Genomic DNA, 25,082 nt, shown 5'->3' with positions numbered 1-25,082 from the left:
ATTTGATTACAACGTGTTTTATCAAGAATAAATGTGTCGCTTTCTCCAATAGCTTACAAATGTGAAGCATTACAGCTGTCATAATCACCATAATATAGTTAACATAACCAGTCAGCTTTAATTGGCAAATGTGTCCTTATCGGCTCCCTTACTCATGAATTTCATGTCTCAAAACATAAATAAAAATATTTTTTTGGTCATTTAAACAAAAGAAGGTGCTCTAAAATCTAATCCAGTAATCTACTCTTTGTGGAAAACCTGGTGGTGTTGAGTAGTGTTAAGTTTCTTTTATGTGTTACTTCACTGAATATTTCTCCACACACTCTGGCTGTCAAGCGCTGTACACACAGCTAACTAGGAACATAAAAACATTGCATTGCAACATGAATTTGTCAAACTGATGGAGTTCAGGCCCTTCAACTGCTTGTCTGACTTTTTCATACATGTAGATAGCTACTTAAGCTCATTCTCCGTCTAATTCCATTGACTTACCGGCTCACTATGGTACAGGGAGCACTCATGCTGAATCCCCATCTCATACAACCTCTGACAAGCTGGCTGCAGTCCCTGTGTCCATAACTGAAACTCAAACGGAGCATCTCCATTCTGTGCAGATGTAAGGGGGGCTTACAGTACCATGTTTATAGAGTAGAGTTGACCTGTTCCTATTGTATAAAGGCTAAGTATCGGGAAGTTTAGTAGGATGCTGTAACTTCAGTGGTATCCCACAGAAAATTTTGTTTCAAGCATGCAGGGCTGTGTGGTTTTTGTATGCAGACCATGTCATAATATTTAAATGTACAAGCTAAATGGCTGTTATACAGGACTTTTATAGCTCTAATATTTATCCCATTTGATCCACCAATTTGACATGCTTCCTCAGTGATTTACTGTACCTTTTTATAGAAAAAGGCCTACTCTTATTAAATAATGGCTAATGAGGTATAATCACCTGTGTCTGTGTGGTTTTAAGAGATGTACTGATGCATTTCTCTAAGCAACTTTTAAATCCTCTTCTGACAAATTGTTTTACTTTCTCATATACAAATCGCAATATATATAAATATAATATATACTTTCTAGAGACTTTTTGGAGTATTCTGAATATTGTACACTAAAGCGTTTTGGTCCCTGACTTTAAGTCCAGTTATGCTGTAGCCTAGCACAATGTTGACAAATAAGCTTGGGGAGTCAGTAGTCTATGTAATGTAAATGTTAAAAGGCTGGCTGTGCAGGCAGAATGTTAGCCAAGCTGGTTGTTCTGTTGGCTTGAATGGACGTGTTGTATCGTCTGTCTACAATATCCTCTCTGTGTCAGTAACAGACTCGACTGGCATAATGTACATTCTGGTGGAGGTGGGTGTGGGCAGAGGGGTGATTGAACTCTCCGCAAAGGCAGGCTAAGCTGGAGACGGACCCGGTTCCTCCTGAAAAGTCAATTTTTCACATATAGGACCCACTATATATGTCATATAATTTCAAACCGGCAAATGAAAGCAACATTATTCTTAACGGTATGTATGAAAATATTACATCCATGCTTTTTGTACAGTCCACAAAGGGTTTGAAATGATTTTACTGGCCCCAGGGACATTAAACATACCTGGTACATAACGAACAGCTCAAATTGCAACCAGTTTTTGAAAGGAAATTAAAAACTGAGCTTCCGGAGTTGATTGCAAGGTTTTTGCACAACAGTAGCTGGCTTATTATCTACTTATGTAGGAGTGCCTCAACATATCACAAATGCTGTGTTAGTAGGCTGTCTCTTGATGGTAAAGAGAGAAATGTGGTGGGTGGGACAACAGCCTTTGTGCTGCAACAACTTGCCTTTGTACGACTGCTCCTAGTTCTGTGCTGACACAGCTTGTTTATGTATGAGTAACTGGCATACTTTAGCAGGCCACATCTCAAACTGTCAGTATCCTGTCAGGGTTAGGGGTGCTATAGTCTATATCCACGATATTCCACTTCCGGGGTTCCTCCGTTGCCGACGGAAATTCCGCCAGATTTCACTCATGTAGGCCGGATATCCGTTACCTTGGGCTTTTTGTGTTGACATTTTAAACTCTAGTCGATTTATGAGGACTATGTTGAACCTTTTTCAGATCTCTGCAGGGTGAATCCAGACAGCTAGCTAGACTATCTGTCCAATCTGAGTTTTCTGTTACACGACTAAAACAACCTTTGAACGTACACCTGTTCCACCAAAACAAGTTCCTTCCAGAGGCTATTTTGCAGAGGTGCCATTGCTCCGTACGGCGTTTAGCGCCGCCCAAGATGTCTGTGATTGGTTTAAAGAAATCCTAATAAACCGGAGCACATTTTTCTCCCATCCCGGAATGCTGTGTGGACTAGCCAGACTCTCCGCTGCAGCGCTGTGGAGGAGGGTCTGGTAATGCGAGACTAGGGGTGCTAAAACAAACGCATACAGAAAATGGAGATAGAATAGTTTCACCAAATTTAAGATTCAGTTTCTGTGGTCGGGTGACATGACAGCTCTGACACAGGCAGCAAGCATATAGTCATATATTTGTAAGTAGCAACAAACATTTTAAGTAACTTTTTTATTAAGGCCATTTTTTTCAATGTGTTCTTGCTGTCTGGATAGCTGCTGCCCTAATCCTTCTTAGATTAGTAAAATGTGTCAGTAGGTAAATATACAGTATAGATGGACCAAATCTTATTTACTGAGAGTGGTGTTTCTGCCAGGAGGTGGCAGCAGCAGCACTGTACTGTAGATACCTGAGTCACACACCGCCTGTCAGCACACACACCAGGACAAGCACAGCAAGCTCAGAGCATCACTGATCAGCTCCATTTGTCTTATTTTTAGTTTGACAGCCACACTTCTGAGGCTCAGAGTAGACTATATTTTTAGATATTTCTACAGTTAGTTGCATCTTCAATGAGTCGACTTTTTAGGAACTTGGAGAAACAGCCTTTTTCTTCTGACTGACATGCCATGCAGTTGTAAAACGTCATACGGTTGGATTCTGCTTAATGTGCCGTGTAGCCACGTGCAACTTCAAATAAAGCAGAAAAATCTGAGGACTGCTGCAGCAAAAGTAACTTGGTAGCTTTGTTTCGAAGATACCAAGTTACTCTGACTCATACTATAATAATGACACATGTATTGATAGTCTCATCCTCAGAAATTAAAATGAGTTTTTCCCGCTGTTTGATTTTGGCTATATTAGACAGGTTTAAGTGAAAGGCTAAGACCTCATCTGGCGATGAGTTAATGGATGTCTTTCCTGAGGTCGTGACGTCCTAATCACAGATGGGGTCATCAGGCCACCACATGAGCCTCCAGGGAGGACTGGCCAAAGGTCACAAGTCACTAAGGAGGGTTGCTTCGCTGCCCTGTGCTGTCCAGAGGGAGGGGAGGACAATGAGACAACAATGCATGGCACGTGGGATTAAGGCGGATGACATGAAAGTAATGGCTTTGTTAATTGGACATTTTCCATGTGGGTTAAGAATGGAGGCACCAGTGCAGAATATAAATGTGGATTGACACTACTACATTAAAATAGGGGTATCATTTCCCTAGTGTGGGCCAACAGAAACCAGACCACAGCTACCACACCCTCAGTTCAAGTCTTAGCAGTGTATATTGAGGGCACAGCGAGAGAGAGATTGGCGTGGGCAGTGTAGTGATCACATTACCATCCTCTCTCTGGGACACCACTGATTGAAACGACAAAGCAGAGATCCCCTCCTCAGACATCCTGCTGTCTGTCTGTCTGTCTGGGTCTATTGATGACCTGCTTTGCACTAATCAATATGTGAAACGGCTGGGTTCATGGACGTGTGTAGTAGTAGTAGTAGTAGTAGTAGTAGAAGGACTGTGTGTATTGTTTAATAGTCATGCAGTTAAATCTATATTTACTATATGAGGTTTTACTGCAGGTTGAGCTATCTATGGGTTATCTCAAGACGTTTTGGTACCATTGTTGTTTTATTTTCCTTTTCAGTTGAACTACAGGAAATTAATTGACTGCAATTGTGAAAATTCACCAATGGTCATTTTAGCAAACATTTGCTGGTTCCAGCCGCTCAGATGTTAGGATTTGTTGCTTTCTATTTTGGGGCTTTGGACTTTTTGATTAGATAAAACAAACAATTTGAAGATGTCAGCTTAGGAAATTGTGATGAGCATGTTCTTAAGTTTTAATAACTAATACATTTAAACAATAATGAGTGGACTAATAGATAATTGCATTTAAGGTGCCCATACAGAAGCATCTATTCCTTCCCCCTCATTGAAAAATTCAGAATCTACAGTATCAAAATGCAAAGAAAGTATAGTTGCATAGATCTGTGTCTTATCTGGCATTGAAGGTAGTGATGTGGGACATTTCTCTATTATGAGGGCTTGGTTTGCCTCCAATATACCAACTTCCCAAGTAGGGCTGCACAATTAATCGCAATTGTATCGAAATCGCAATATGGACTAGTGCAATATCCAAATCGCAGGGGGGCGCAATATTTGTTAATGGCAAAATACAGTTAGGTCCATAAATATTGGGACATCGACACAATTCTAATCTTTTTGGCTCTATACACCACCACAATGGAGTTGAAATGAAACGAACAAGATGTGCTTTAACTGCAGACTTTCAGCTTTAATTTGAGGGTATTTACATCCAAATCAGGTGAACGGTGTAGGAATTACAACAGTTTGTATATGTGCCTCCCACTTTCTAAGGGACCAAAAGTAATGGGACAATTGGCTGCTCAGCTGTTCCATGGCCAGGTGTGTGTTATTCCCTCATTATCCCATTTACAAGGAGCAGATTCAGTTTTTCAGGAGATTCAGGAGTTTATTTCAAGTGTGGTATTTGCATTTGGAATCTGTTGCTGTCAACTCTCAATATGAGATCCAAAGAGCTGTCACTATCAGTGAAGCAAGCCATCATTAGGCTGAAAAAATCTAAACAAACCCATCAGAGAGATAGCAAAAACATTAGGTGTGACCAAATCAACTGTTTGGAACATTCTTAAAAAGAAAGAACGCACCGGTGAGCTCAGCAACACCAAAAGACCCGGAAGACCACGGAAAACAACTGTGGTGGATGACCGAAGAATACTTTCCTGGTGAAGAAAACACCCTTCACAACAGTTGGCCAGATCAAGAACACTCTCCAGGAGGTAGGTGTATGTGTGTCAAAGTCAACAATCAATCAAGACTTCACCAGAGTGAATGCAGAGGGTTCACTACAAGATGTAAACCATAGGTGAGCCTCAAAAAACAGGAAGGCCAGATTAGAGTTTGCCAAACAACATCTAAAAAAAGCCTTCACATATCTGGAACAACATCCTATGGACAGATGAGACAAAGATCAACTTGTACCAGAGTGATGGGAAGAGAAGAGTATGGAGAAGGAAAGGAACTGCTCATGATCCAAAGCATACCACCTCATCAGTGAAGTATGGTGGTGGTAGTGGGCATGGCGTGGGCATGTATGGCTGCCAATGGAACTGGTTCTCTTGTATTTATTGATGATGTGACTGCTGACAAAAGCAGCAGGATGAATTCTGAAGTGTTTCGGGCAATATTATCTGCTCATATTCAGCCAAATGCTTCAGAACTCATTGGACGGCGCTCACAGTGCAGATGGACAATGACCCGAAGCATACTGCGAAAGCAACCAAAGAGTTTTTTAAGGAAAAGAAGTGGAATGTTATGCAATGGCCAAGTCAATCACCTGACCTGAATCCGATTGAGCATGCATTTCACTTGCTGAAGACAAAACTGAAGGGAAAATGCCCCAAGAACAAGCAGGAACTGAAGACAGTTGCAGTAGAGGCCTGGCAGAGCATCACCAGGGATGAAACCCAGCGTCTGGTGATGTCTATGCGTTCCAGACTTCAGGCTGTAATTGAATGCAAAGGATTTGCAACCAAGTATTAAAAAGTGAAAGTTTGATTTATGATTGTTAATCTGTCCCATTACTTTTGGTCCCTTAAAAAGTGGGAGGCACATATACAAATTGTTGTAATTCCTACACCGTTCACCTGATTTGGATGTAAATACCCTCAAATTAAAGCTGAAAGTCTGCAGTTAAAGCACATCTTGTTCGTTTCATTTCAACTCCATTGTGGTGGTGTATAGAGCCAAAAAGATTAGAATTGTGTCGATGTCCCAATATTTATGGACCTGACTGTATGTGTCAAAATTCTGAATTGTGCGGAGATGTCCCGGACTACAAATCGTATCCTACAGCTAAAGAAAAAAATCTTTGTTTGGTACAGATCCTCGCAAAAATCACTCTATAATCATTTTAATTTCTTTCAATGTTAATAATCTTCGATGAAAATGAAGAATGATACAAAAATGATCATTCCCTCCAAAATCGTGAATCCTATCGCAATCGCAATATCAGTCAAAATAATCGCAATTAGATATTTTGTGAAATCTTTGGTGCAATAATGTGGTTGGTACTTCTGTGTCGTTTTGAATCAGGCGTATCTAATGTAAATCAGGAACACGTTAACAACCAGGGGTGAAGTTGATATTGGGCTGTCTCATCTACTCTGAGCCCCCATGCTAGCTAGTTGCCTCAGGCCTGTATGTTCTAAACATACACACTTACTGTACATACACATGCACATACACACAAGCATGCTCAGCAACATGACAGCAGTGCTTACTGCAGTAGTTTGTGTGCTCACTAACCCAGTTAACTGTGAGTTAAAGTCAATACAGTTCCACTTCCTCACCACCGTGAACCAGGCTGTTCCATGCCTGCTCTCCGCTCACTGTTTCTGCCTCATGATCAGTAAATGGAGGTTACAACTCTCTCTGTAAAGCGGTTGGCCAGGTCAAGCTCTCTGTCCGTTGGTGTTTAACTCTTATTTAAATGGCTGCGAGAGAGTGCCCAGTTTCCAGTGCCCTAAAGAACATGCTGTGCTTTCCTCTTAGAGGAAACTAGCCTAAGTCAGTTTCTTTTAATACCAGTAATCAGATATATCTTCCCAAAAGTGCATGAAAGAATGAACCACCAGTGTGGTATAACCATACTGAAGTCATGGTGAGAGGAATAGTCTGCCTGTTTTAATGTATCACTTTATTCCAGGGAGTCCAATAATAATAATAATACGCTTATTTCATATAGCACCCTTTTAAAGAACAAAGTAAGTAAGTGCTTCACAAGAGTAAAATTGTAAAAAAAAAAAAAAAAAACAAAAAACTGTTAACAGAAACTTTAAAAAACATGCAAAATGACAAAGAAAAAAGCTTGTTTAAATAGGTGAGTCTTAAGCTTCTTTTTAAAGGTGCCCTGCCACACGTATTTCATTACTTTGTGGTAATGTCTGAAGTTCTACCATGGACTCTATGGATTTTTTGTGGAAAAAATGCCTTGGTTACCTTGTTTCAAGTCATTCTAGCGGGGTATAGAAAGCCTGCAGGAAGACTCAGCTCAATTTGTGCCAGTTCAATATTCAACGAGCTAAGCTGCTTGACTCTGATTGGCTAACAGCTAGCCAATGAGAGCCTGGCTATCAGCATCCTTTACCCAGCGCAACTGGGCAAGCTCATGAATAGTAAAGAGCTCAGGCACCACGATGTCCGACTGACCAGCTTTTGTAATTGGCCTGATTTCTCCGCTCATTTCTTTTCAGTGGCTAGAGCTGACAGAGGAGGTAGCAGTTAATTTTCCCATTCACGACATAACACAAACACACATGGACCTAACGTATTTAAAAAAAAAAAAAAAATACAAGTAAAAACGGTTTTGTGTGGCAGGACACGTTTTTAAAAGCGTCGACAGAGACCAAAGAATGTATGACTGTTCCACAGCGTTGGGACCCCCACTTCAAAGGCCCGGTCACCTTTTGTTTTTAGTCAAGCGGGGGAGAGGGATAACCAGTACTCCTGGTCAGAAGACCTAAGTGACCTACTGGTGATAGTAAAGATGGAGCAGGTAAAAATGGACACGTGCTAGACCATACAGGGCTCTATATGTACGAACAGGAACCTTAAAATGAATCCTAAACTTAGAATAGAAAGCCAATGTAAAGAAAAGATGACAGGGGTGATGTGAGTCCTGCTGGACCTGGTCAACAGCCTTGGAGCAGTTGTAGACAATAGGGCGTTTCCATCACAGGAACTTTCCCAGGGGACCAAGAACCTTTTGAGGAACTGAGAATCTTAACCTGTGTTTAGACTGGAGGAAATGGAGACTAAATGTAGCTCCAAGTGCTGTAAAGTCCCTTATCTGGAGGTTGCGCTTTCCAAAAGAAAAGTAAAAACTTTAGGGGCAGGGTTTGCAGGGCTCACCAGTTGCTGACTGGTCAAACATAAGCAACGGTAACTTCATCATGTACTGTTTCATTCATGGATGAAGGAAGTAGACTACTCTTGTATCAACATTAGGACTAAATTATGCAAAGTGTACATAACAAACTTGAGAATTTACCAACCTGTCAGTCACCTGTACATTCACATAGAAAGCAGAAAGAGAACCCAGCGCTATAAATAAGCCTATTCATTTTCTCTGTGACATTACTGGCGACAGGAAAGCACTCAGGTAGCGTAGTAGTGTTGTACAAAGCGCATGGAACAAACCTGGCAGACTAATATTCACCTTGAGCTCTTATATCTGATGTTCAATCTTCATCTCCCTCCACCCTTGTTTCTGTCTTTCTCTCTTGGTATTGTCTGACCGCTCGCTGTCTCTGCTCACTCCCTTCTTTCTCTCTATCCCCTTCATGCTTACTTTCTCTCTCCTCCTTCTCTTCCCCCAAACCCTTCCTTCCTGTGTCAGACAGAGCCAACAACACATCAGAGGTGTGTTGGTCCATTGCATTAAAGGCTCCCCAGCCCCCAGTGTTCAGCTCTGCTTCCGTTGGCTCCCGTAATGCTTTCTCAAAAGCATGATCCTTTCTCCTGTGGTCTCTCTCTCTCTCTCTCTCTCTCTCTCTCTCTCTCTCTCTCTCTCTCTCTCTCTCTCTCTCTCGGCTGTATTGATTCGGTACTGACTCTGTACTGCTTTTATAACCTGCAGTAGTTCATACTGGTATGTTTCTTCATTCATTTTTTATTCACTGACCAATCTGTAATGTTCATTATAATATTTTAGAAAGGACTGATCAGATTTGTGGAGATTAGATTAGTTCATTGTAGCTGTCCCATTTTTGTGTGGGTTCTTGCTAAACTGCAGCTGTGCTTTGGCTTTATCCTGAAGATGATAGTTGGGGAAAACAGTTTTTTCTCGTTTCAGCTGTCAGAACTTGTCCATGATTTGAGTTCAAACTAGTAGTAGATGGGCTGTGCTTTAAAGGAAAAGTTTGACATTTTGGGAATTAGACTTATTCGCTTTCTCTCATGTCTCAGCACTATAAAGCTACCGCCAGCAGCCGGCTAACTTAGCTTTGTATAAGACTGAGGGAAAAGGGGGGGAAACAGCAAGCCTGGATTTGTGCAAAAGCCAGGACCAGTTGCCAGGCAACCAGCAGAGACTCTCGTAAGGGACTGGTCCCGACCAAGAAATAGTCCGGTACATAACTCCCCGTAAAACAGTCAATCATCATATTCATACTTTGGTTTTTATACAGATCATACATGAGCTTTAGAGGTGATGATAGGCAGATTTTGTTTCCCCCAGTTTCCAGTCTTTGTGCCAGCTAAGCTAAGTTAGCAGTCTGCTGGGGGTAGCTTTGTATTTACCATACAGACATGAGGGTGGTATCTGTCCTGTCATCTTACTGTTGGCAAGAAAGCGAATTAGCATATTTCCCCTAAATGTCAAAATATTGTTTAAACTTACTGATTTACTACAAACTCTTCTCTTAAAATATTATGCATAGCATCAGGTAGACTGGAATAGAAAATAGAGCAGATTTCCTAAAGGAAAGATGTCATGGGTTCCTGTGTGTAATGGATTAGCCTTTTTTTTAATCTTTGTGTGAGAGAGCAAGTGTAGTCCACCTGTTAAAAGTAGTTACCATGTGGCCTTAACAGCCGCTCTGTTTGTTTGATCCTACAGATGCTTGCATGAAGCTGTTCCCTTCACATACACACCGTCAGCCTCTTAATGTTTTGACAGCTGGCCCTGATAGGGTACTATTTTAAGGCCACGGGTGGATGTATCTGTGCTTGTGTCACTGCTGTCATGCGCATACATAAGTGTAGTATGCCTGCTCGTCTGGTTTGTGGGTGTCAATTTGATAGGCATTGTGTGGCTTCGCTCAAAGAGAAGTGATTTACATGGTGCTTAGGCGTTCCACACACTAAACAATGAGCTAATCTTTTAAAAGTCTCTTTTTAGACACTAAACACACACTCAGTCTCACCAGTGTGTAGTTTGCAAATGCGTGTGTAAATATTTTGTAATATATTGTTTGAAAAGGCAGGGAGGTTTGTTTCTGAAATGGCTTCCTACTTGTAGCACAGAACACTGTCGCATGTGTGCATGCCATGTGTTCAAAGTTTTTCCCTTTTGTGTGTGTGGAAATGTGAGATCATTTAATCATTTCTCTTATGTAGTATTTTCTTGGTGGAGTTTTAACATGTTCACTAAAAATGAATGTCATTGTCTTTCTGTCCTGCAGGATCTGCACACTATCTACAGCCACCTCTACCACATGGACGTCCTCTCTCACCTTAGGGAACATCAGCTAAGGTGACTCATTTTCATTTCACTTCACACAAAATTCATTGTTACTCTGACTTTTGATTGTTTTGCCGCCATTTAAATGAGGTGTCAACTAGGGCTGCAAGATATGAGGAAAATATGCGATAACGTTGAATATTGTGATAACGATATTACTTGCGATAAAAATAAAGTTCTACATTTCTGCAGCTTTCAGTGTTCTGCTAAATACAACACATTGCTTGTTGAATTTAATGAAAGGAAATCATTTCCAACATTCTTTTAATGAATCAAGTGAACATTGATTAGAATATAAAAGTCACTACTAAAAAACAATAACTGTTACATTTTAAAGTGCAGTTTTCTACAGAATTCTTTTTTTCAACTAACACAAAAAATGACTTTTGCGATATGTCGCTGCCTTTCACAACGTGTTTATTGCGCCAGTTGATATTGCGATGACGATTTAAAAAAAATGATATATTGTGCAGCCCTAGCGTCAACCACAGTATCCCTTTACCAAAATAAATGTAGATAAGCCTTTAGGCCTACTTTCTGCATGAATTGTTATATGTGGCACACCCTTCCAAAACAGGTTTTAAGAGTGCTTCGAATTTTTTTGGCAAATACCTTTTGCCGCAGGTTGATTTCCTCCCTCCGGCTTTATCATACAAAGGACACTCTGGTGTCTTTTATTAGGAGTGTCACGATTCTTCAAATCCTGAATTTGATTTGACTTTCGATTTAAATTTCTTTTCAAAAGGGACGGCAAAGCCACAATAAGAGCCACTAGATGGCAGAAGGGTACTTTGCACACCAGTGACTTCGGGGAAGCGGGAGCATTTTCTGTTGTTTCTATTGTTTCTCTGTCGTCTCCAATTCCGGCAGTGGTCACGGTGTCTGACATAGTCAAGCTGCAGGCTACTAGTAAGCTACGCTGTGTCTGTTGTTTTTTGTTTTTTTCCTTCGGACGTGCGCAAGTAGGCAGGTTTGGAGAGAGAGAAAATATTCCTGGGGGAATCGCCAATCCTGCTTCTGATTTCAATAGTCGAAATTGAAACCTCATTTCGATCAATTTTCAATTGAAATCGTGACACCCTTATCTTTTAGACATGTATAAATAAATATTATATTATTATAAATATTCTGCCTGTCTGGAATTTAGTTTTGGTTCAGTTGAGCAGGTGACAACAATGACATTTGAATGGGAGAATGCGGGTCTGAGCCCTCTTCCTTACAAACAATGGTGAGAGATTATAATGTGAACCATTTACAAGAAACAAATCCACAACGGAGGGTTTTACGGACACGCAAAGACCGATATATAAACATCCAATAGACATCTGTTGGTAAATGAATAATAAAATTTACCAAACCCCTGTCCAGTTAGCAAAATACAGTATGTGAGTCAGTTTGACATGTGGTTACTAACCCCCTGGTTTTCTTGTAATTGGGCTCAATCGACTAAAGACACAGCAAAATGCTGCTACAACTCAGACCAAAGAAATTATAGTTTGGGCTGCAGCCAGAAATTGAGTTGCGGGTCACTTTAACACTCTAAGCTGACAGACAGTAATGATGGTGTCAAGAAAAAGCTTTTGGATGGATAAGTGATGTTTTTTTGCTCAATGGTGTTTTTTGCCCCCAACGGCTCCTTCCAGGCAGCGCTGCGACCGCTGCCTCCAAGGCACCTAACCCTAACCTTAACCATAACCATAATCATAACCATTGCCTCATTGACTTCAAGGCAACGCTGCGACCTTTGACTTCAAGGCACCTAACCCTAACCCTAACCATAACCAGTGCCTAATCCTAGTGCCTTCCAGGCAGCGCTGCCTAGGGTTGGGCATCGTTTTGATTTTAACGATTCTCATTCCAATTCCTATTCTTCCTTTCGATTCCAGTTCTTATCGATTCTTGATTCCGATTCTTTGAGGGGTGCCGTTGAAACGGGTCACATGCTTATTTCACAAATAAGAGGAAAGTTTTATTTTGAGTCAATGGTGGTTTGCAGTTTTACCAGGCTTTTTCAACGTAACATAAAGCCCCACTAGAGCACCGCTTACTGTGCTCCAAGGCTGCAACACAACAAGTGCCTGGCCGCTACGGAAACCAAAACTTGCGCATGTTAAATTGGGAAGTGACGATCGGATTTGAAACCCAATCTTCTAAACGATTCCAATCGATTCCAATAAATAAACGACTCCGATGGAATCGTAATTTTTGAAACGATTCAAAGTAGGAATCGGTTCTTGATGCCCAACCCTTAGCGCTGCCTGGAAGGAGCCGTTGGGGGGGGGGAAAAACACTGATAAACTGTTGTTTTTTTTTTAGGGCTTGAAATGTATTTGTGATGTGTTTGTAGAGAAAACGTGAACATCTTTGCCTTTCTGTCTCAGGTCGATGTGTACCTCAGCCAGGTATGAGAGACATGAGGCTAACCACGTCCTGTTCTAGTAAGTACAAGTCACACAGCAGGAAGTGCTCCGCTATGTTCCACTACACCCACTCTCTCTTTATATTCAAATAATCTGCTGAGGAATGCTTGTTTAATTCAAATAGGAGATGTTTTCTGTATTTTTTATTACCAGTATTTACCCAGTTGAAGTTTCACAATATATTTTTAAAGATTATCCTGCCATACAATCACAGAATCTGTAACATTAACACTTTGTACCTGCCTAGAATAACAACAGTGTGTCAGTTTTGGCCATTAAGCAGCTGCACTAGAGCGAATGATGCCTTGCTCGAAGTCTGTCAGGATGTGTGAAAAAACGGATACTGAGATGGATGAGGCAGATAGTAAAAAGTCATTTTAGCATCACATACAGTGTAGATTCATAAAAAAACTAGTCAAGAGGAAGGCAGAGTACAAAGAGAGAAGAGGAATGAGAGATGGACGAGAGGCTAGTGAAAGAGGGAGAGTGGTGTTGAAAAGAGGAGAGTAGATGATGAGAAGAGATGGGAGGAAGTGGCTGCAAAGAGAGTTGGAAGGAGGTATATTAAAAGAGAAGACATGAGAGGAGAGAACTGCACCCGAGGAAAAAAAACAAGGGGTGAATATGAGAGCTAAAATAAGAGAAAGGAGGAGGAAAGAAAAGCAATGTCGAGAGGAAGGAGAGTCACGAAAATGAAGCTAGGGGAGAAACAAGGAATTTGAAGCAAGGTTGAAAAGGGCTGAGGGCGGCCGGGATGTGGACGAAGTGGTAGGGAGGACAGAGACGGATGAAAAAATAAGAGGGTAGCTCTACATGCTGTTGATGTATTATCATGCTCACTGGAATCACATTAGACAATCAATGGTTTAATTTACCATCAAATAAACAGACATATACACAGAAAATCTCTTTCGCCAATACACTCTCCTGCCTCTCTACCAGGGACTAATCTTAAATACCTTAACCCAGAACAAAGCGCCTGCCATGTCCAATTAGTTGGCTGTTACACACACACACACACACACGCACCCACCCCCACACACACACACACACACACACACACACACACACACACACACACACACACACACACACACACACATACAGCAGATGAAAGCAATCACGGTCGCTCCAATAAAACCGTAATAGCAGGTAATCTTGTTGGCTTCACTTAAACCCCGACATGAAATCTTTTTATTTCTCCTTTCAAACATGATAATGTTAGATTTTCCAACGATAAAGAACACCGAAAGCAACAAAAACAATGGCACAATGAATGGATGATGTACGCAGTAGTAAGACTGCAACTAACGATACTTCTCCATTTTGTGTAATTTGTCAATTATTTTCCAATAACTTGGTTACTCTAAAAATGCAAATTCCCAGCAACCAAATGTTTTAAAAGTTGAAGTGTTTTAGAAAAAAAAAGTCCCTTTTGTGATCACATCATTTATTATAATAGTTATTTCCTAAAAATCTAAACCCCTACTTGGTGGTTGTCCATAGCTGTCAAACTGTGTCACATTGTAGATGAATAACCTGTGTTTTTTTTATCCAATTTACAAAGTGATTTAAAAAAACATGTTTTTGAATTTTGCGAGATGTTAAAGCGAATAACCACTCCCTATAAATTTCAATGCATCTAGCAATTGTTAGTATACATGTATCACACAGAAAAGCAGAAAAGTCTTCTGTCAGGGAAGAAAAGGCGATAACATTACAATATTTCCATAATGTGTTGCTCTTCCCGCAATGGTGCATCTCTCATCTCCGCTCTTCAAACACTCCTCATTTTTGTTGTTCCCAGTGGTTCATATTCATAACCACACAGGTACCTATGTTCTCCTCTGACTGACTTTTTCATGTATGATTGCTTCTTGGCTTGCTGCTGACTCGAGCACCCAGCTTAATAAGCAGTGAATGTGTCTGGCGTTTGGGGTTGATAGAGAAAATGTTTACATGAAATAGCATTGGCAGTAGCAAAGCCCGTGTTTTGGATTCGTTTACTCACACATAAAATAATTCCATGTTGCAGCTACCGTGAGTGACAGACAATTATTGCGTGATTCTTTCAGTGCAGTTTATTCCAGTCCTTTTAGCGTGACTGCCTGTGTTTAATGGATTCTCTCCACCTTGCATTGATGGCACATGATATTATGGCTCTATAGTGCTTGGCATGCTAAGAATACATTTATGCAGCACTTGGGATTCAAAGCTTGCACCTTATATATCAGACACCTCTGTCTTCAGTTCTATTTGCATAACTCCTACATCTTTTAAAGCCTTGGAAAATAAGTCACAGGAGAATCCTGGCTTGTATTTAACTCTTCTTTCTAACCAATTTAACCATAAATGTATAGATACCCATGATGATTACAATATCCTAGGTATATAGATTGTCTTTAGCTCACCAAGTCATAAAAGCTAGCTTTTTTTATGGCACATATGGCAACGAGGGAAAATACCCAACTTACAACACATACAAGTTGATTAATTCTCATTCATGAAATGTAACAAAAGTGCAAAAATGGGAATACTGAAGGTTCACATATAGTACACTTTCTAACACTTTAGATTGTGAGGTGTTATGAAGCAAAGACTACAGTGTTTCACACCAGTGTGTTCTTTCTCTCTATTCCAGCCCAGACAGCATCGCTACCTGTTGGTACATCCTGCTCTCTGGATCTGTCTTCGTCAAGGAGCACATGTACCTGACGAGGTGTTGGTATGTAACAATCACACACACACACACACACACACACACACACACACACACACACACACACAACCCATCATGGTGGGGTGAGACAAGAACGTGTCATTACAGAGCTGTAAGCAAAGGTATGAAAAGATTTTATTGACACGTAAGGGAATGGTGCGTATGTATTCATGAAAACACACGCACACTCATACTTGTACATCACACTTTTGGTACTCATTTAACTTTGTATGTTTAAGTTAAGGAATACACATTTACACACACTAACAAAATGTATTATGTGCATTTTCCTTGATAATCAAGCAAGTAGACTCATAATACCATTAAATGTGCTGTAGGTAGGATTGTGAAGATCCAGGAAAAAATTTGAACAATGACAACTTCCCCCCTTTCTGCTAAAGCCCAAAACGGTCTCCTAAGCCCCTCCCCCCACAAGGGAGAATGAATGCGTGTGCATGAGCAGTGATTGACACGCAGTTAGACACCCCCCCTGGCCCTGATTGGTGCATCTGAACAGGGAGCTGTGGATTTTTGCAAATCACACTACAGGCTGTAGGTGGTGCCAGAGGAGCCGGATTCTTTTTTAAATGACCTGCTTCATGTAGTTCTACTGGAACATAGGGTCAGTTTCAGCAAATATGACAGAAAGTTAGTTTTATAAGTCTTACCTACTGAACCTTTTTAAATAGCAAACGCAGTATTGTAAATCGCAGAAAAAGGAGTGCCAATAGAAAAACACCACTGGAGTATTTGCTGGTTGCATAGCAACTTCAGGGTGACGATATGACTCCATCTTCTCATTTTAGAGGAGGATGTTTGTTGTAGTTGGATTATACAACAATGTCTTTCTAATATCTTGTCTATAATGGGCAAAATGTGAAAACTAGTGGAAAAAAAAGTTAAAATGTGTTGCAAGTGCATGAATTTAGTGGACGTAAATCATAATAAAATATCAGGTCTCATGAGTTGAGAATGACGGCTGAAGTATGGTTTCACACACCAGCATATATTCATATTAGCAGGGTTTTCCTACTGGTCATGGAATTTCTGGAAAAGGAAGCTGCTTTTAGTGAGTTGTATTCCAAATTCTTTGGGGATCTGAGTGAAAGTCTTGGAAAGTTCTATACAGTACATTTTTCACTTCTTTTACACAGCTGTTGCATTAGCTGTTGGTTTTCACTTGGTTTTCTGCACTGTATTATCAATTGATCGTTTAATCTATAAAATGCCTAACAAATTGTGAAAAATGCCAATTTGCTATTTCTCGGAGCCCTAGGTGACATTTCCATATAACTTATACTTCAGAACCTAAACATATTGAGTTTACTATCACATGAGACAAAGAACCACATCAAGTCCTATCAATTGAGAAGTTGGAAGTAGGCAAAGAGGGGCAGAAAAAACAACAACCGTGTGCTATCAGTAAGTGTCCATAGCTAAGACGCTGAACATCCTCTCTCACTGGTAGTTACTTCTGATAAAGGCGTCGGGCAAAATTAAAATGAAGTAAATAAAACCTTAATGCGACAATTGATGTAGTTTGTTGTAGTGAAGACTGTCATTTTGAAGTAACACAGATAAAAGAAGCTGGTGTTATGTTAAGGTACTTTATCCAACAACAGCAACAACACAAAGCACCAACTGTAGCGGAAAGAATACTATAGACAAAAGAATAGGCAATTATCAATAACCTCAGGGTGGGTAGCACTGTGTGTGTGTGTGTGTGTGTGTGGGTCAGCTGATAACCGAGTAAAGGGTGGGGTGGGGGAAGGTTGGTGCCCTGCAAAGGACTGGAGGGTGTTTTTATATGCATGTGTCTGTGTGTTGCAGTACACAGGAGGTGTGGTAGGGGGGCTTGGAAAGGGTCACTGAGGGAGCTAATAGGGTGGAGTACTCTGTGTGTGTGTGCACGAGCGCGCACTTGCGGGGAATGTGGAACCCCTGGCAGAACAGTGGCTGGCCATGTGTTTCTGAGCAGCCTGCCCGCCTGGAGCCCAGAAGCACATCCAGGCAGGAAATGAGCAGGCTACACACACACACACACACACACACACACACACACACACACACACACACACACACACACACACACACACACACACACCCCTCCCTGGAGCCAGCGGACAGACAGAACTGAGTAGAGCGGGAGGGAACACACACACACACACACACACTCCTCCCTCAGTTAAAGACAAACTAAAAGGCTTGACAGTCACCTACTTCTGCTTTCTGAAGAAACTTTTCTCTCGTTTACACTCTGGAGTATCAAACATACACGCTTGGATCTAAACCTGGATTACTGGAATATTGTACTTCTCCCTCTCCTACTTGTGGATAATATGCTGGATATCATTTCACTTACAAGGAATCCAAAGAAGGGGACCCTTAAAATTCCCGTTTGTGGTTAGTGATAGTGAAGCTTTTGTTTCTCTTTCATTTGCACATTTTACTTCAGAGACATTTGGTGTAATGTAATAGTGATTTAGGCGCTAATTCACTTGAGATTTTTCAAAACTCCCTCTCTCTTTCACTGCGCATTCTTCAACCCAGCATGCTTCATTTCCTGCCTGCCATAGTTTACCGACTAGATAGCCAGGAATTCCCTAAGGCGCTGTGGCAGCTGTAGTAGCTTACCACCGCTGGGCCCCACAGCTCTGCAAAACACAATGCTAACTTCTGTGTATTGTTCCTTTTTATCATCTACCTTTTTATCTACATTTTTATCTACATACACTACATTTTCTAAAAGAGAAACAGCCTTCTATTTTACTTTACAATAAAAAAGTTTAGTTGAGTGTTGGTAAATTATTAATGATTTAATGTGCGAGTGAAAGCGATCTAAATCCTGATTTGGACCCAAACTAGGGCTGGGTGATATGATTAGATTAGACCATGTAAATTGTAAAAGTTAGAATGGTACTGCTGTTATTTCAGTGTGTCAGAACAATCTTTATCAATCAACATTTTATATCTCATGCCGCTCATCTCATTATCAGATTATAGCCACAGTTTTATGGAAATGAATCTTAATTGTCTTAATTAATGTTAATGTTGTTAATTTAGTAAAATAAGCTGTAGTATTTCTGACTTCTTGCCCAATAACGTGATCACAGATCGAAACTGAGTCTTTCTGTTGTGGTTATTTATAACTTAGTGACTTGCAAATGACGAAAACTTAGTTTAGTCATTCCATAAGCGATTGGATTTGATCAGTGAATTTGATACTAGATTTGTTTTTAATTAAATACTATCCAACCCCAACCGTCCGCTGGAAGGATTGTTCATATCTCAGTGTGTTTACCACGAATTAGTTTGAAACTTTACTTCCTTGAACCTCCACAAGTAAAACATTGACCACATTGCTCGCTTTCAGATTTTCTGGGAACTTGTTGCTCTACAAGATTACAGCAAGCTAATCTACAGTAGTGTGAAATGAATGTACATTCAGTCAAGTGTGAATGGTTATCTCTCTAAGCTGCTCACTGCGTTGGAGTTAAGCAGCAGCTGTCGGTGGTGCTCTGTTTTGCTCTGATATGCTGAGGCTTGAATTAGGCCTTTAACTGATCACCCTGTTGTTTTGCAAATGAATCGTAAAGTTTCCGAATGACCCACTACATCATTCCTTTGAGCCTGTCTGGCAGTTTTTGGTGTGGGTGTGTGTGTTGGTGGTCTTTCTGTAGTGTTGACTGCTGGCCAGCAGCTTTTCAATCTTCTTGTGTGTGTGAGTCAGAGCGGTCAGTGTTAGCCAACCAAACAGTAAAACTGAGAGGAATAAAAACTGAGAAGTAGAAGTGAATGTGAGTGCGTGCGTGTCTGTGTGTATGTTAGACTGTGGTCTGAGGTTTTCTTTCTTTACTGTTGGTCATCATTACCATGGAGACATGGGTGACTTATGGGCCCTGATCTGATCTCTGTTTGGGTTTGATTTTTTTTTGACTGAAACGCTCTCAAACTTTCTATTGAGTTAAATTACACTCTCAAAGATTGCTGTCTACATACTGTGCAGCATCCCATAGCTTGTCATTTTGGAAGGTACTTACAAACCTAGCAGTGCAAAATTTAGAGCAAGTGGGCAGTTCAATTGTAGGATGTTTTGCGGACTAAGGGTGCATTCAGACCAACTGTAGCCCTGCGAGAAAAACTTTGTGACGTGAACGCCTTGTTCTTGTTTATCTCGCGATTGTTGCGGGAAAGATAAAATAATTGCTAAAGATAAAATAAAATCAGATTCTTAATTACACCGAAAGAATGATTAAAATATTCTAAAACGTAATTTATACCACAATTAATGCCATAACGTGCAAACTCAGACTTAAACATTTATTGTCAAATCCAAAGCTTATATATTATATGAACTCTATTCTCATATTGTTTTATTATTTTTAATCGACACCTCCCTTTATTTTGCCTTCTTGGCCACATCTCTGGATTTTAGCTTAGGGCATGTGTGTGTGGCCTTAGTTTCTGTGCCGGCTGTCATGGTTTATTGCCCCGGGCGCTGCAGCTGTCACTGGACCGGGGCTGAACCTGTTCTCCCGTCTGCCAGCAACTTGTTTCTGCAGAAAAAAAAAGGGGAGAGGAATCATCACCTGCCGAAATCCAGCACAGGCGCCGCTTCAGTGCTGTGCGGAGAGCTTTCAATTTGAAGGAAAAATGACTTAGTTGAAGAAAAAAGAAAACCCATAATAGCTCATCCTACAAAATGTTGCTGTAAGAGCAGTAGATCATTTAAGGTTTTTGTCAAAGACAAAGGGTCCAAGACATAGTTTTAGTGATTTGAAATAATCATCAATCCTACTGTGGGGATGCCAAAGTAGTGGCGAACAAGCAACGTGTGTTGTATCAGCTTCTTCAAGGTTGTTTATCAAGAAACACGTTCATTTCGAGTCAAACTTCTTTTATTTCATGCAGAGATAAAGAAGAACTTCTAAAGAACTGGAGTGCAGTGAGATTTACTACAACAGTGATTTTTCTTCTGCACACATGGTGTAACTCTTTATTGTGCAGGAGTTCAGTTCAGTTTTATTTATAGTATCAAATCATAACAAGAGTTATCTCAAGACACTTTACAGAGAGTAGGTCTAGACCACACTCTATAATTTACAAAGACTCAACAATTACAGTAATTCCCCCAAGAGCAAGCATAAAGGAGTAAATAAACTTGTAAAATAAACTCTAGGAACGCGTTTATCAGTGGGTTTGTTTGACGAGTTCATGACACTCTGGACCCACTTTCATTTAGTCACACTAAAGCTTTGGCCATGTTTTGGTTTAAGAGCTTTGTCTTATTTCCTCTGTGAGACACCAGCTGATGTCTGATATCTCAATTCAGTTAGGGCAACAGCATTATTTGGTGGGCACAAACTCAATCACTCACTATGATTTGACTCAAGTTTGTTGATTCTTCTACTTATTTGGGAATGCATTATGTCAGAGAAGGAGAAAGGAGCAAACATGGGAATGTGTATTTTATTTTTTGTCCACACAGTACATACAGTACTAGTTCTCCTCCTGCTCCTTTATCAATAGCAAACCGTATGTCTCCTTTGTTTGTCTCACACAACCTGTCTCACCTCACTGCTGACAGATACACACACACACACACACACAGACACAGACACAGTGAGGAGACGTGCTTGGCAGGCTTAGTACTGCGCTGACAGGGACAATGCGTCTCGCCTCAGTGGAGTGTGGAGAGATCTGTCAGAGTAGGGCAGACCTCCAGGCTAAGGGCTCTGAGAGAACTCTGAGCCCAGCAGACTGCATTCCTCTCTGGGCACTCTTAAAACCACGCCTGGGTGTTCATGTTCTGGTGGGAGCTGTTGTATTCACTATATATATATATATATAGTCATATTTTTTAATTCAGTTACTAGGCTTTGTGATGCAGGACCTTTTATACTTTTTTTGATCAAACCAGTTCAGAATATTTAAAGAAACTTGATACTTATTTCTCAAAGATAAACAAAAAACACACAATTTCCTGGGGTGTTAAACAATTTGGGGAATTTTAACTGGTGGACCTGGTGTTGTAGCCCATGTGTTGGCAAACATCTTCCTCACTGAAGTGTCACTGACAGATGACAGTAAACCCCTCGCAGCTCTAGGAATGCTTTCTGCAGCTGACACTGATCTTTGGCCTAAATGCAGGGAGGCATGCAAAAACAGGATTTCCGGAGAGGTGGCTCCGTAAAATATGACCTGATTAATTGATGCAGATACAAACAAATTAACAATATACACAGAGCATAAATATTTTGTTGAAACTCCTTTGCCTCATTTTGGGGTCTCCTGAACAAATATGCTTCTTTCTCTGCCAATGCTTTAAATAGTATTAACATAAATACAATAAAAAAAAAGCCAATGCAAAGGAATAATTGCTTTTACTGTCCCTGGATTCACCTGACCAGTGCACTTTATAAAAATATAAGTTTAGTGAATAGTTTCCTGTAGAACATTTTAAATATCCTTTTAGCCTTAATTGTGTTGCCAAAAGGCTGTATCCGCAGGGATGGATGCTCAAATGTGAACCTCTGTTTCAACTCATTCTGGGAATCTTGAGTCTGAACATGTGGATACACGCTGTACCTAAGTGCATGTGGCAGTTAAGTGTCAAATAAATCCTCTCACAGCTAATTGCGCCCTTGTTCAGCTACAATGAGAGAGGTTTCCAGCAACAATATGGTTCTAGTTTTCGTCCAATGGCAGCTTTTTTTCAACTCTAGCCGCTGTGAATATCACTCATTCTTTAGAAAAAATCACGCACCAAAGCTTTGATTTTACGATCGCTTCCTTATACTGTTTCCTAGAAAATAGCTGCTCATCCAATTCAAAAAAAAGAGGACTTTCATCATTGTTTCCATCATCAGAACACATTATGAAGACGGGCTTTCATCTGAGCGTTACATCAAGAGGCTGAAAATGTGAGAGTAGTGTCTGTGCCGGTGTGAAACTGTGATTAAGGAGGTGATGAGATGAAAGTTTACTTCTTCTGTTTTTTGGGGGGGCCCAGAGAGAGGAAGGGCCAACAGGAAGAAGAGAAAGGATGAAAGGGAATGCAGAATAGAGATGAGGAGAGAGGGGAAGAAAACAGCAAAGCAGAAAATAAGATGAAAAAGGCAGAGAAGTGAAGTGGACAGGACATGGGGAAAAGAAGGACAACAGGAAGATAAGTGAATGGAGTGGGAGAGATGGCGGTGGAAAAATAAAACGAAAAAAGTGGAGGAGGAGGAGGGGACAACAAAAAGAGCTTAAAGGGGAGAACATGTTTAGAAATGGCATCAGATAGAAAAAGAAGCAGAAAAAAGGAAGGGTAAAGAGAAAGTATTGGCAGGGAGGCTAGTGGAGGTGAAGGGCAAAAGGAAGCGAAATAAAGGAAGCAGGAGAGAAATGACTGAGGAGAGCCGAAAGCTGTAAACCAAAGAGAAGGGGGGGGGGAAGCCACTGTGTGAGAGACAGTGTGAGAGACAGTGTGAGAACGTAACCAGAAAGGAGATGTGAGAGTGAATGTTGGCCCTCTCCCAGCTCAGCACGCTTCCATAATTAAAACCAGCCGCTCCTCCAGTTCCCATACAATGCTGAGTCGCCCCTTTTAGCATGCCAAAGGGAGCGAGACATGTTCACAGCCCAGTCTGTTCTCAGGGATCACCTCGCACCGTGATTGAGCTGCTCAGACGGCCGGGGTATCTCTCACACACTCACACACTTAGACAGCACAGGGGAATCACAAAGACATGCATAATTACCATATGCATAAACACAGACACTCAAAGTGGGAGTCGTCAATTTTCAAAGATGAAGACGAAATGTCTCAAAATTCAAACGCATTTTAAAACCCCTGTTTGTTTTTGCCTACTGAGTATGGTGTTGGCATGTCTGTTGCATAACATTGTGCACTGTGCACGTACATCATGGTGAACAATGTCAGCCCCGAAGCAGAAACAATTAGTCAATGATAGATAAGTCAATCATCTGAAGATTAATGGGCAATTATTTTGATTATCGATTAATCATTAATGTGCCAAAGATTCCCATGTTCCAGCTTCTCAAATGTCAGAATTCACATTTATATTTATCATAGTAAACTGGATGTACAGTAGGCTGTTGGTTAGACAAAACAAGCAATGTTAAGACGTCACTTAAGACATTTTTCTTTTAAACAATGTATTTATATTATGTTGATTAATAGTGAACAGCTGAACTGATAGTGAAAACAATCAACCCAATGAAGGTTTTATTTCTGTTGTGTGTGGGTTTTTTTTTGCACACAAGCTGTGAATGGCTTTTGAGGTTTAAAAATATAATTATGTTAAAGTCAAACACTTTTTGACTTGAATCTTCATGTGACGAGTATATAGCAGTAGAGATGTTCCGATACCAATACCAGTATCGGTATCGGCTCCGATACTGCCTAAAACCCTGGTATCGGTATCGGGATGTATGGCCATCTCTATATAGCAGACTGACCCAAATGGTCTCACCGCACTGCTTACAGTACCAGAGGACACAACAGCCGACTGCGGCTAACATTGTGCAAATACTATTAACTGGAACTGCAGTGTTTTAACAATGCCCGTAAGTTCACTCAAGCATGCAAGCTGAAATGTTTGTGGTCAGTTGTATCTATTGATCTGAATGATGTCCTGTATGTAAACGCCAGTCAGCTGCTAAGAGAAGACTGTTAGAATGTATATAAATGTATAAGTTCCCAACATGTCTTTGTAAGGATTATATTTTTGTCTGGTTAAAGTGGTGAAGCACTGATTGTGTTTTAATTCTCTGCGGACTGTGTGCAGTTATATTAAGGTGTCAATTATAAATGCTTATTGATCTACACTCTCTTTTCTTTCAGTGGTTAGGCCACCACAAACTGTTGGTTCAACTGTACTGCTCTAATGCCAACAGAGCCATGCCATATATGTTATATGTTGGTAGCAAATTTTAGGTGTCTGGTAGGTCTCTTACCCTTAGTTGATAGACCTAGTGTCTCTCGATAAAAGATTGTTAAATCACTAAAACTGCATTACTGATCTCATAAAATACTGAAGGCAATGCTTTTCTGAAACTATCTCTTCAGGGCACCTTAAAAATATGTTATCTCCAACAATTTGATAGAAGTGAACTGTCTCATTACTGCTGTTGATTGACACCCATTGGTGTCGGAGCTGTTTTCAGTTATATCATCATTACTTTGGTATATGTGTCACCTGCTCCAACTCGTATTGATTCAGCCAAATGTTTAATATTATACATATGAATAATAATAATATATAATTTTTTTATTATACCAAATGTGTATGTCTGAATGTAGAGCCAGTCCTC

General features: G+C 40.5%; 1 protein-coding gene across 5 annotated transcripts in view; it reads left to right on the top strand.

Moving 5' to 3' along the window:
- Positions 1 to 25,082, top strand: part of rapgef6 (Rap guanine nucleotide exchange factor (GEF) 6) — a 150,859-nt gene that overhangs the window by 28,866 nt on the left and 96,911 nt on the right. For 4 of the 5 annotated variants that reach the window (XM_078265207.1, XM_078265205.1, XM_078265210.1 and 1 more), the window contains exons 2-4: positions 10,564 to 10,634; positions 13,004 to 13,060; positions 15,684 to 15,767. In XM_078265207.1, coding sequence (XP_078121333.1) covers positions 10,564 to 10,634; positions 13,004 to 13,060; positions 15,684 to 15,767 — 212 coding nt within the window. Of the gene's footprint in view, positions 1 to 10,563; positions 10,635 to 13,003; positions 13,061 to 15,683; positions 15,768 to 17,981; positions 18,165 to 25,082 lie in introns of those variants that run through there. The other variant, XM_078265211.1, reaches the window with a different exon arrangement.

This window comes from Sander vitreus, chromosome 13 (genome assembly GCF_031162955.1).
Source record: "Sander vitreus isolate 19-12246 chromosome 13, sanVit1, whole genome shotgun sequence".
Lineage (NCBI taxonomy): Eukaryota > Metazoa > Chordata > Actinopteri > Perciformes > Percidae > Sander > Sander vitreus.
This window is presented reverse-complemented; position numbering and strand designations above follow the sequence as displayed.